General features: G+C 46.4%; 1 protein-coding gene across 2 annotated transcripts in view; it reads left to right on the top strand.

Moving 5' to 3' along the window:
• Positions 1-7,767: 7,767 nt before the first annotated feature.
• Positions 7,768-11,936, top strand: part of ankdd1a (ankyrin repeat and death domain containing 1A) — a 189,664-nt gene continuing 185,495 nt past the window's right edge. For both annotated transcript variants that reach the window (XM_059639229.1, XM_048563010.2), the window contains exon 1: positions 7,768-7,915. In XM_059639229.1, the coding sequence (XP_059495212.1) occupies positions 7,897-7,915 (19 nt within the window). In that variant the 5' untranslated portion in view covers positions 7,768-7,896. The remainder of the gene's footprint in view (positions 7,916-11,936) is intronic.

Here is an 11,936-nt window from a genome sequence, read left to right as displayed (position 1 = left end):
GGCCATCTCCAAATGAGGAAAAAGGCTCTCACTGTCCACCCCATCTAATCCTCTGATCATCTTGTATGTCTCTACTAGGTCACCTCTTTCTAACGAAAACAGCCTCAATTTCCTCAGCCTTTCCTCATTACACCTTTCTTTCATACCAGACGACATCCTGGTAAATCTCCTCTGCACCCTTTCCAATGCTTCTTATAATGCGGCAACCAGAACTGTACGCAATACTCCAAGTGCGGCTGCAACATGACCTCATGGCTCCGAAACTCAATCCCCCTACCAATAAAACGTAACACACTGTACACTTTCTTAACAATCCTATCAACCTGGGTGGCATCTTTCAGGGATCTATATACATGGACACCGAGATCACTCTGCTCATCCACACAACCAAGAATCTTACCATTAGCCCTGTACTCTGTATTCCTGTTACTCCTTCCAAAGTGAATCACCTCACACTTTTGCGCATTAAACTCCATTTGCCACCTCTCAGCCCATCTCTGCAGCTTATCTATGTCCCTCTGTAACCTGCAACATCCTTCCACACTACCCACAACTCCTCTGACTCTGCAAATTTACTAACTCATCCTTCTACACCCTCATCCAGGTCATTTGTAAAAATGACAAAAAGCCGTGGACACAAAACAGATCCTTGCGGTATACCACTAGTAACTGCACTCCAGGATGAACATTTCCCATCAACCACCACCCCCTCTGTCTTCTTTCAACTGTCCAATTATTGATCCAAACCACTAAACCACCCTCAATCCCATGCCTCTGAATTTTCTGCAATAGCCTACAGTGAGGAACCTTTACTGAAAGCCATACACACCACATCAACTGCTTTACTGTCATCCACCTGTTTAGTCACCTTCTCAAAGAAATCAATAAGGTTAAGGGTCTAGGCCCGAAACGTCAGCTTTTGTGCTCCTGAGATGCTGCTTGGCCTGCTGTGTTTATCCAGCTCCATACTTTGTTATCTTGGATTCTCCAGCATCTGTAGTTCCCATTATCACCTTCACAAAACCGTGTTGACTATCCCTAATCAAATTATTCCTTTCTAGATGATTATAAATCTTATCTCTTACAATCCTTTCCAACACTTTGCCCACAACCAAAGTAAGGCTCATTAGTCTGTAATTACCAGGAATGTCCCTCCTCTCCTTCTTGAACAAGAATTTGCTGACCCTTAGAAGACAAAGGGTGGTAATGGATGAAAAATAGTCAACATAGTGCTCAATTATGAGTAGTGTACCACAAGGATCTGTTCTGGGACCTCTTCTATTTGTGATTTTAATAAATGATTTGGATATAGGAATGGAAGGGTGGATTTGTAAGTTCACAGACGATATGAAGGTGGGTCGAATTGTGGATTGTGCGGAGGGCTATTCTATGATACAAAGAGGCATTGACAGGATGCAGAGCTGGGCTGTGAAGTGGCAGATGGAGTTTAACCCTGAAAAGTGTGAGGTGGAAGGACAAATTTGAAAGCAAAATACAGGATTAACGGAAAGATTCTTGGCAGTGTGGAGGAGCAGAGGGATCTTGGGGTTCAGGTTCACTGTTCCCTGAAAGCTGCCTCCCAGGTGGATAGATTTGTTAAGAAGGCATATGGTGTGTTAGCTTTCATTAATAGAGGGATTCAGTTCAAGAGCCATGAAGTTTCGCTTCAGCTATACAAAAGTCTGGTTCGGCCACATCTGGAGTATTGTGTCCAGTTCTGGTTGCCTCATTACAGGTAAGAAGTGAAAGCATTGGAAAAGGTGCAGAGGAGATTTACCAGGATGTTTCCTGGAATGGAGGGAAGGTCTTATGAGGAAAGGTTGAGAGAGCTCGGGCTTTTCTCTTTAGAATAACGTAGGATGGGAGGTGAGTTTTAAAGTGAGTGGAGGTTGATATAGAGGAGATGTCAGAGGTAGGTTCTTTACTCAGAGAGTTTTCGGGGCATGGAATGCTTCAGCCTCATTATGGGCATTTAAGCAGCTATTAGATATGCATATGGATGATAGTATAAGGTAGGGGTGGAGGTTAGTTAGATCTTTGTGTTAGGTAAAAGCTCAGCACAACATTGTGGATCGAAAGGCCTGTACTGTGCTGTACTGTTCTACGTTCTGTCTCAGCTTAAACATACAAAAGGACTCTGCTCCCACACCTCCCTGTGGTATGGCGTTCCAAAGACTCTTAACTCTCTGAGAAGAAATTCTTCTTCTGAGACTCTTAAATTGGGATGCCTTTATCCTGAGACTGTGCCCCTCATGCAGCTCAGGATGGCAGCAAATTAGGTCACTCCTGAGAGCACTCCTTTTATTTTCCTTATTTTTTTCCTTTTTTTTCTCCCCTTGGCACCACAGTCAGAAGCAAATCCCAAGCAGTGAGCCCTTGTGCCCTAGAACAGTGAGTAGCGCGTCTTGCAGCATCACACAGGCAGTGAGCGAGAGTCGGTGGTGCAAGTAGAAGCCGGAGGGAGCAGGCAACCAGTGGTGAGTTGGTGAAGGCAATTCAGTGCAGCCAAAGGCGAGTGCGGGAGCAGGCAGTCCAAGGCGGCGACAGAGAAGCCAAGTCCCGGAGCGATGGAGGGGCCGGGGTACAAATCTCGGTACAGTGTGACTTTACCTGGTTGCTGCTGACTGCCAGTGAGGTACGGGCTGGACAGTGGAGTGAATAGGGGACAGTTGCTGGAATTGGGCCTGGTACCACATGCTGAGCTGCTGTAATTTAAAACCTTTTCACTATGTTGTAACTATCTCTATAAGTAATGCTTATACTTTCTTCAATCCTCTTTGTATGTGACCACATTTTTAACTCTAAGATTTGTACTTAGGTACTTGTATCTAATATGGAGCCATTAAAAGGCAGCCATTGTAAAAACTTTTCACTGCACGCCTACACTTGTGTTGAAATACAAATGACGATAAAGGATATTCTATTCTATATGTTTCAATTATATCACATTTCACTCTTCTAAATTTCAATGAATTCCCTACCTATTTTAAGGCTTACTCATAAGACAATTCCTTCATACTGGGGAACATCCTAGTGAACATTCTCTGAGCAGCCTCCAATGAAATAATATCTTTCCTTAAATAAGGGGACCAAAGTAGCTCACATTACTCAGTATAGTCTCACCAGCACTTCGTACCATTCTAATAAGATTTCCCCACTCTTGAAATTCAATTAACCTTCCTGATTATCTGCTGCACCTTTGTACCTTTCTGCTTATTTTTGTGGCATCTACAAACTTGGCAACAGAAAAGTTGGCAATGCCTTGATTTGACGTTCAAGTTGAGTTTCAACAAGGAGGATATAATGGTTTCTAGTTTTTCAAGCATCTCCTTGAATATCAAGTAGAACATGAGTACACCAAGGGGCTGCACGGTGGCTCAGTGGCTAGCACTGCAGACTCAGGGCGCCAGGGACCCGGGTTCAATTCCAGCCTCGGGCAACTGTCTGTGTGGAGTTTGCACATTCTCCCTGTGTCTGCGTGGGTTTCCTCTGGGTGCTCCAGTTTCCTTCCACAGTCCAAAAATGTGCAGGTTAGGTGGATTGGCCATGCTAAATTGCCCGTAGTGTTCAGGGGTGTGTGGGTCATAGGGGTATGGGTCAGGGTCTGGGTGGGATGTTTCAAGGGGCGGTGTGGACTTGGTGGGCCGAAGGGCCTGTTTCCACACTGTAGGGAATCTAATCTAATCTAATAACAGTGTGGAGCTGGAGGAACACAGCAGGCCAGGCAACATCAGAGCAGCAGGAAAGCTGACGCTTCGGGTCGGGGTCCTTCTTCATTTTATGAAGGGTCCCGACCCGAAATGTTAGCTTCCCTGCTCCTCTGATGCTGCCTAGCCTGTTGTGTTCTTCCAGCTCCATATTGTGTTATCTCAGATTCCTGCATCAGCAGTTCTTACTATCTCTGAAAGTTCCTTGTATTTGGGTAACAGTATAAATGAGATTCCTTCTTTGGTGTGTCCTCCAATGGGCTGATGGTTACCTTTGAGATGATGCTGAAGATGACTTCCATAGTAGGTCCATTCTCCGAAACAGTGACAGCTTTAAGCACATTTACCAGAGTTCTTGGGTTGAAGGTAAATGTCTTTATCACTGAACCTAGCGATCTGTATGGGCGCTCCAGTCTTTCCTCCAACAGTAGCTACAGCTGCTCATACAGTGACACCACATGGTATCTCTGCTACATATGAAACATGAAGAGCAAGCGTAGCCTGATGTTGGCCACTTGGGAACTACTGGCACGAGCTTTCGAGAACAGTGATGGTGTGGGATAGTAGGAAAATAGCCCAATTCCCTGCTACTCAAATGATTCTAAGGCCCTGTGTCATAGGCTGATACACATAAAACACATGAGCAAAGATTGAGAATTCTTGACACCTTCTTACCAAATTTATATTATGATACATTTCTGGGATACTTACATGGATCACCACACGGCCTTTGGCCAATGGGTCTTTAGACATTTCTAGTATTTTTGCAAATCTATCCAGCCTCATTCCCATTAACAGGTAGAATATTGCGAAGAGGTATGGGCTTCCTATTTCTTCAGAGTTAAGCAAAAGACCATTTGAAGCATATCCGTGGTTTAAGCTTAATAATTCAACTTCTTCCTCCAACAGCCAAGCCCAAAGAGTCTAGAGCTGCATTGGCCTCCGACATGGCCTTGGTCAGTTTTGACTCTTCAACCAACTGTTCCATCTCTGACAAATTCCTCTCCATCACGTCCACCATGATTCCATGCTGTATTGTGGAATGTTACTGCTCAAGCTAAAATATAATGAGATTGTTAAACACATTGAATGTCTAAAGTCAGTCGTCAAGACATTAGGGCCTGGTGCAAGAACCTCATTACACCGGAATCAACCTTCTTTGTTCCCTTCTTTGCAAATTGCATCAGTCATGCGTGTTGAGTCGGTTACTAATTATAATTCTGTGCTGGCTCTACTTAATTAACTCAAACCTTTCTGAATGATGCAAACTGTGTTCCATGTGTATTGTTTCTAAAATCTTACCCGGCACAGATACTAAACGGCTTTTTTTAAAAAAGATACTAAACTGACTGGCTTGTACATCCTAATATCCATAAGTGAATAAAAGTATCATATTTTCACCTCTCCAATTCTCTAGCATAACCAAATTGGAAAACTCCAGCAAAGTCTTCCATTATGTTCAGCCCCACGTCCCATGGTAGCCTGGGAATCGAGCTTTCTGGATTAGAGGGCTTGTCCATTCCAAGAATAGTCTCATTCCACTGAATGCAGAAAAATTTCTCTATTCCATACTTAATTTCCTTTCTTCTAATGCTGCAGCAAACCTTTTCTTAAATAGATGACCAGTAACTTGCCCATATCACCCAATATTGACCAGGATCACCATTGGAGATAAATTTGTAACTCTACAGGATAACAGGACCAGTTGATTCTGAGGGGAGAGCCAGCATGGATAACATGGCCACCTTTTGCACCCTTGAGTCTATGACTCTTTCAAACACACTACAGGCCAGGTTGTGATTGGGTTTTGTTCTGGAGTCTATTTGCAAGTTGTTTTATACTCAAGTTGGAACACAATAAAGGAGCCGATCATAAGTACAGGGAATGATCATACATCAAATCTTTAAAATTATACCCCGTCCATGATTGTGTTGGTAAATCGTACTTTCTTTAATCAGGCCCCCCTATAAACTGCATTGACTGCAAAGTGATTAGTACATCAGTGCATTGAGAATATCCAGGTGCAAGTGCATAGATACTGTGTCCAGAGAAGAACATCAAACTGGGCCGGGCCGGTCCAAGAGGGGCTTGGTAGGTATTAAATGAATGACACAGAGGGAGATTATGACTGCGGTGGGAAGAATAAAGGACAGGTGAAACAGGGTCATTAGAAGAGAATGGCAGAGGGGAAGAAGGACCTAGGGGAGGGATATGATGCGGGAAAGGGATAGTGAAGACAGCGGTTTGGGGGAGGGATGGTCATGGAAAGTGACAATAGAAGAGAGGGATGGTGGGGGAAAAGGGATGATGGTGATAGTACGGGAAAGGGACAGGTTAGTGAGGGAGGCAATGGGGAGATCGATGGTGAATGTACAGAGTGACACTGTGGAGGGGAGGGATGACAGTAACACAGTGTAGAAGGGGCAGGAGTGACAGGTTGAGGACAAGTGATGGGGGTGGGGGTGGGGTGAGGGAGCTATACTTGGGGAATAAAGGGGAGAGGGTGGCGGTGTGAGGTAGTAGGGGAGAGGGACATGGTGGAGAGAAATGGTTGTGTGTATGTGGCACAGAGGGACAGTAGGGAGAGCAACAGGGAAATACAATTGACGGGATGGAGAGGCGGGTTTTCTCCAAATGTGTATCCCCCCCAACCCTTACCCCTTTCGGCCTGTCACTCCCCGGGTGTGTATTCTCCACCCATCACCCCTTTTGGGCCTGTCACCCCCTGGGTGTGTATCCCCCCTTACCCCATTCAGGCCTGTCACTCACCAGGTGTGTATTCCCCCCTTACCACATTCGGGCCTGTCACTCCCCGGGTGTGTATTCTCCACCCCACCCCGCCCCGCCTTACAGGCCTGTCACTCCCCAGGTGTGTATACTCAACCCATCACCCCTTTCCAGCCTGTCACTCCCCGGGAGTGTATCACCCCTTACCCCATTCGGGCCTGTCACTCCCTGGGTGTGTATTCTCCCCTCCTTACGGGCCTGTCACTCCCCGGGTGTGCATTCTCCCCCCACTTAATCCATTCGAGCCTGTCACTACCCGGGTGTGTATTCTCCCCCCCATTACCCCATTGGGCCTGTCACTCCCCGGGTGTGAATCCCCCCTTACCCCATTCGGGCCCGTCACTCCTCGGGTGTGTATCCCCCCCATTACCCCATTCGGGCCTGTCACTCCCCGGGTGTGTATCCCCCCCCCTTTACCGCATTCGGGCCTGTCACTCCCCGGGTGTGTATCCCCCCCTTACCCCATTCGGGCCCGTCACTCCCCGGGTGTGTGTGTATCTCCCCCTTACCCCATTCGGGCCCGTCAGTCCCCGGGTGCGTATCCCCCCCTTACCCCATTCGGGCCCGTCACTCCCCGGGTGTGTAAACCCCCCTTACCCCATTCGGGCCCGTCACTCCCCGGGTGTGTATCCCCCCCTTACCCCATTTGGGCCCGTCACTCCCCGGGTGTGTATCCCCCCCTTACCCCATTTGGGCCCGTCACTCCCCGGGTGTGTATCCCCCCCTTACCCCATTTGGGCCCGTCACTCCCCGGGTGTGTATCTCCCCCTTACGCCATTTGGGCCCGTCACTCCCCGGGTGTGTATCCCCCCCTTACCCCATTCGGGCCGGTCACTCCCCGGGTGTGTATCCCCCCTTACCCTATTCGGGCCCGTCACTCCCCGGGTGTGTATCCCCCCCCTTACCCTATTCGGGCCCGTCACTCCCCGGGTGTGTATCCCCCCCTTACCACATTCGGGCCCGTCACTCCCCGGGTGTGTATCCCCCCCTTACCCCATTCGGGCCCGTCACTCCCCGGGTGTGTATCCCCCCCCTTACCCCATTCGGGCCCGTCACTCCCCGGGTGTGTACCCCACCCTTACCCCATTCGGGCCCGTCACTCCCCGGGTGCGTATCCCCCCCCTTACCCCATTCGGGCCCGTCACTCCCCGGGTGTGTATCCTCCAACCATCACCCCTTTCGGGCCCGTCACTCCCCGGGTGTGTATCCTCCAACCATCACCCCTTTCGGGCCCGTCACTCCCCGGGTGTGTAAACCCCCTTACCCCATTCGGGCCCGTCACTCCCCGGGTGTGTATCCCCCCCTTACCCCATTCGGGGCTGTCATTCCGTGGGCGCCAGACTCGGGCTCAGGCACCGCCTGGCGCTGGACCCAGGGGGCGGGACGGTGCGGCGCGGCGGGAATGGCGGACGGAGAGAGCCGTGAGTAGCCGAGTCCGTGCGGCGGGGGCGGTGTGGTGTTCCGTTCCTGCTTAGGGCCTCTCACTTCGGTGGGACCTTCTGTGAAGCATGTAGTTTATATAAATGTTGTTTTCATGGTCGCGGGCTGCGCAAATATTTCATCAATTGCGAGGAAACGGCTCCATATTTCACCTCCAGGGCAATAACGTTCCCGTTTTAAAAAAATGTATTCGTGTAGTAAAATACATCAACTCTCAAAGGTCTATGACAAAAAAATAGGGAATGGGGCTCACTGTAGAAACCAGGGACAGCGGGCTGAATGGCCTTTTTCTGTCAGTAGGGTATTGACAATTCAAAGTAGCTCTTGACTTCTGTTTTGCTCCAACTGTGCTTCAATTACTATACCTATTTCTGTTGTTGTCACCAGTCAAATGTTGATCTTAAGAAGGGTTTTAAGTACTGACTGGCAGAAGTAGAAATGCAGAGCCTTAATACTTGACAGTCCAGTGGAAGGGACAGCCAAGAATGTGATGGTCAGCTAGAGGTGCTGGGGTATGCAAGCAGATATCTTGAAGATCAATGCCTCATATGTTAGTAACCATAGAATCACTACAGTGCGACAAGAGGCTATTCTGCTCATCAAGCCAGTACTGACTGAAGAACATCCCACCCGGACACAGCCCCCCCCCCGACCCTAACTGCGTAACTGCAGATTTACCATGCTAACCCACTCATGTTCTTGGACACTGCGTAGCAATTTTCCACAGACAATCACCTAACCTAAATGCCTTTGAACTGAGGGAGTAAGCCAGAGCACCTGGCCGAAACTCATGCAGATATGGAGAGAACATGCAAACTCCACACAGACAATCACCCAAGACTGGAATCAAGCCCAGGCTCCTGGTGCATGAGGCCCAAAGCGGCACAGTGGTTCAGTCAGAGTGCCAGGGACCCGAGTTTGATTCTAGCATTGGGTGATGGTCTGTGTAGCGTTTGCACATTCTCCTTGCGTCTGCATGGTTTCTATCAGGTGCTCTGGTTTCCTCCCATAATCTTAAGAGGTGCAGGTTAGGTGAATTGGCTATGGTAAATTGTTCTTAGTGTTGAGGGATGTACAGGCCGGGTGGGTTAGCCATGATAATAATTAAGGTGAATTGAGAAGTACCTCAAGGGCCATTGGCAGTAAGCAGTCATTAAGAATAAAATGAATAATATTAATGAATAAAAAAAAGGTTTGCATCTGCTGCAGACAGTAATGATGCCCTACAGGAATTGAGATCATTGTTCAGTATTCATATTAATTATTTTGATGTTCATGTTGTGTGGATTACTGAACCTGGTATTGAATTAAGACTTTGTAGTTTCCACTGGGCAATTTCAGATGAGGTGCACAACGAATACAGTTATATGGTGTGAAACTGTGCAGAGATAAGGGCAGGGTTAAATTGTATGTGTAAGTGCATGGAGTACAGTGAATAAAATTGTGGAACTGGAAGCAGAAATTGCTCTGGAGCAGCATTGATTAAAAAAAGTGGTTTGTGCGGTAACAGGACTCAACATCCTGGGGTATAAGGTTTTTAGTAGAAACAGGGTGGGCAAAAAGGGCGGAGGTGTTAATGGAGTGGACTTGAGGTAGGATCATTGCCCTCGAATGAGATGCAGTTGATGAATTACAATCTACATGTTTGGAAGTGAGAAACAGGAAAGGAGCAGTGACCTTGTTGGCAAATAGTGGGGAGGAAGTAGAAGGGAGCATTTGTAGGTAGGTTATGGAAATCTGCAGGACAAGTAAGGTTGTGATAGTTGGTAATTTCAATTGCCCCATGATGGACTGGGAAAAAGGTGGAATGTGGGGAGAAAGCCTTGTAATGTGAGTTGGAGAACTTTCTGGAACAATACATTTCCAGTCCTCTAGTTTGCTGGATCTGGATCCTAGAAAATGAGGCAGGCAATGAGTGGAGAATGTGGAGAGTGGGGCAATTTTGAAAATCGTGAGCAACAATATGTTCAATATTAAGTTGGAAAAGGATAAAATGATTAAGATTGCAGACTGGAAAAGTGAAGATTTTAAGGGTCTTAAATTTGAACCAGAGCAGGTTGATTGGAATGCATTTTGGTGGATAAACGGTAAATGAAAAGTGGGAGAATTTTAAGAGCGTGCTTGCATGCTAGATGCATATGAAATGTATGTGAAATAAAGCTGGAGTATCCTGGATGACAAAAGGTATTGCTGAGAAAATAAGGAAAATTAATACTGGAATAATAATAGCAATAGAAATCAGGAACAGTATCTCAAATGTAGGGCAGAAGCCAAGGCTGGAATAAGGAAGGCTAAGAGGAAACATGAAAGGTTGGCAAGTTATACTAAAACAAGTAGTAAAATGTTCTTCAAACATGTTGATCCTTAAAGAAGGATAGAGTGGGGTCCATAGGAACAAGCAGGGTAAGCTGCTCCCTGAATCAAAGGAAATGGCAGAGATACTAAATGAATATTTTGCTTCTGTATTAACCACATTAGAAGATGATGACAGTGTCTTAGTTGAAGTGTTGGTGTTGAACATTTAAGCAGTATAGTGATAGGTAAAGACGACGTGCTAAAAAGGGAGCGAAATCACCAGGCCTGATGGGAAGCGTCCTAGATTGCTGCGAAAGGTAAGGGAGCAAATAGCCAAGCTTTTGACAGAAATTTTCCGGGTCTGTCTGAACACAGGATTAGTTCTGGAGGACTGGTTGGTTGCAAATATGACACTGTTCTTTCAGAGGAGCAGGAAAGTTGATGTTTAAGGTCGGGACCCCTCTGAAGAAGGGTTCTGATCTGAAATGTCAGCTTTCCTGCTGTTCTGATGCTGCCTGGCCTGCTGTGTTCCTCCATTCTTTGGAACGGATAGGGTGTATTTGTTGAAAGCTCAGCATGGACAAATCGGAGAGTGAACTTATGAGAGTGGAAGAAAATGCAGTCAGTTTGTAGGTGTGGAGTGTGAGGCCATGGTCTAGCTAGATAACTTAATTTTCTTATGGTAGAAAATGGAGAGGTTAAGAAAGTTAGGAGTGAAATAGACCTGGGCAGTCGGTATTAAGTATCTGACTCCAGTTTGTGCATGATATCAGAATCAGCATGTAGAGGAGAAAGAGGAAAGAGCCAAGGATAGATCCTTAAGGGACTCGAGAGGTTACAGTTTGTATATGAATAAAAGATGTTTGTACTTAAAATAGATAGAGTGTCATTTTTGATTTGGGTTAGGTTTGTTTAAGTGGTATGACAAGATCAGATTACAGAGGATTAAATATGGAGTTGTGGGAAAGCTGGTCACAAATTTGAGACATGCCGTATGTCATCATATAAATGAGGAGCAGGAGTAGACCATTTGATAAGATCACAGTTTATTTTACAGTCATCCAAAGACAACGATTTTGCACAAGATAACGGTGCAGTAGTTTCTCAAGTCAGGAATACCCAGGCTGAGGTAATAGGGAAGGCACAGAGTGTTGCATGTGTAGAGTCTGGATAAAGTTTTTACAGGTAGAGACATTGTGGTAGTAGTGGGATTAGTCAGGGTACCTTGTGAAGGCTGATGGAGAGTGAGGAATAAATAGGATAAATGGAATAATAGGTAATGAATACAGAGACAAATTGAATTCAATTTTTGTCTGATGTGAGCTGATACATTGAACCATTGAGAATTTGCAACATAAGTACATGTCATTTGGCACAAATGATCCACACTGCTGTCCATAAACTCTCCTCCTATTTCACCTGGCTCATCTTCACTCTCTTAAACAAAGACATTTCCCCTTATTTCGTGATTGGGTTGATCTTGCCTTTACTGACCTAGTTTTAGATTCTTCTGCATTTGGAAAAGTTCTCTCTGAGTTAACTCTTGCGAATAATATGGAGGTGCTGGAGTTGGACTGGGATGGACAAGGTCAAAAATCACATGACACCAGGTTATGGTCCAATGGGTTTATTCGAAGACAGAAGCTTTCAGGATCTCACTCCTCCTTCAGGTGTCAGTGAAAGGGGTGGCATGGGATGCAGAATTTA

Source organism: Stegostoma tigrinum, chromosome 33 (assembly GCF_030684315.1).
Source record: "Stegostoma tigrinum isolate sSteTig4 chromosome 33, sSteTig4.hap1, whole genome shotgun sequence".
In the NCBI taxonomy this organism is placed as follows: Eukaryota; Metazoa; Chordata; class Chondrichthyes; order Orectolobiformes; family Stegostomatidae; genus Stegostoma; species Stegostoma tigrinum.
Note: the sequence above shows the minus strand (reverse complement) of the source record. Positions and strands in the feature narration are given on the sequence as shown.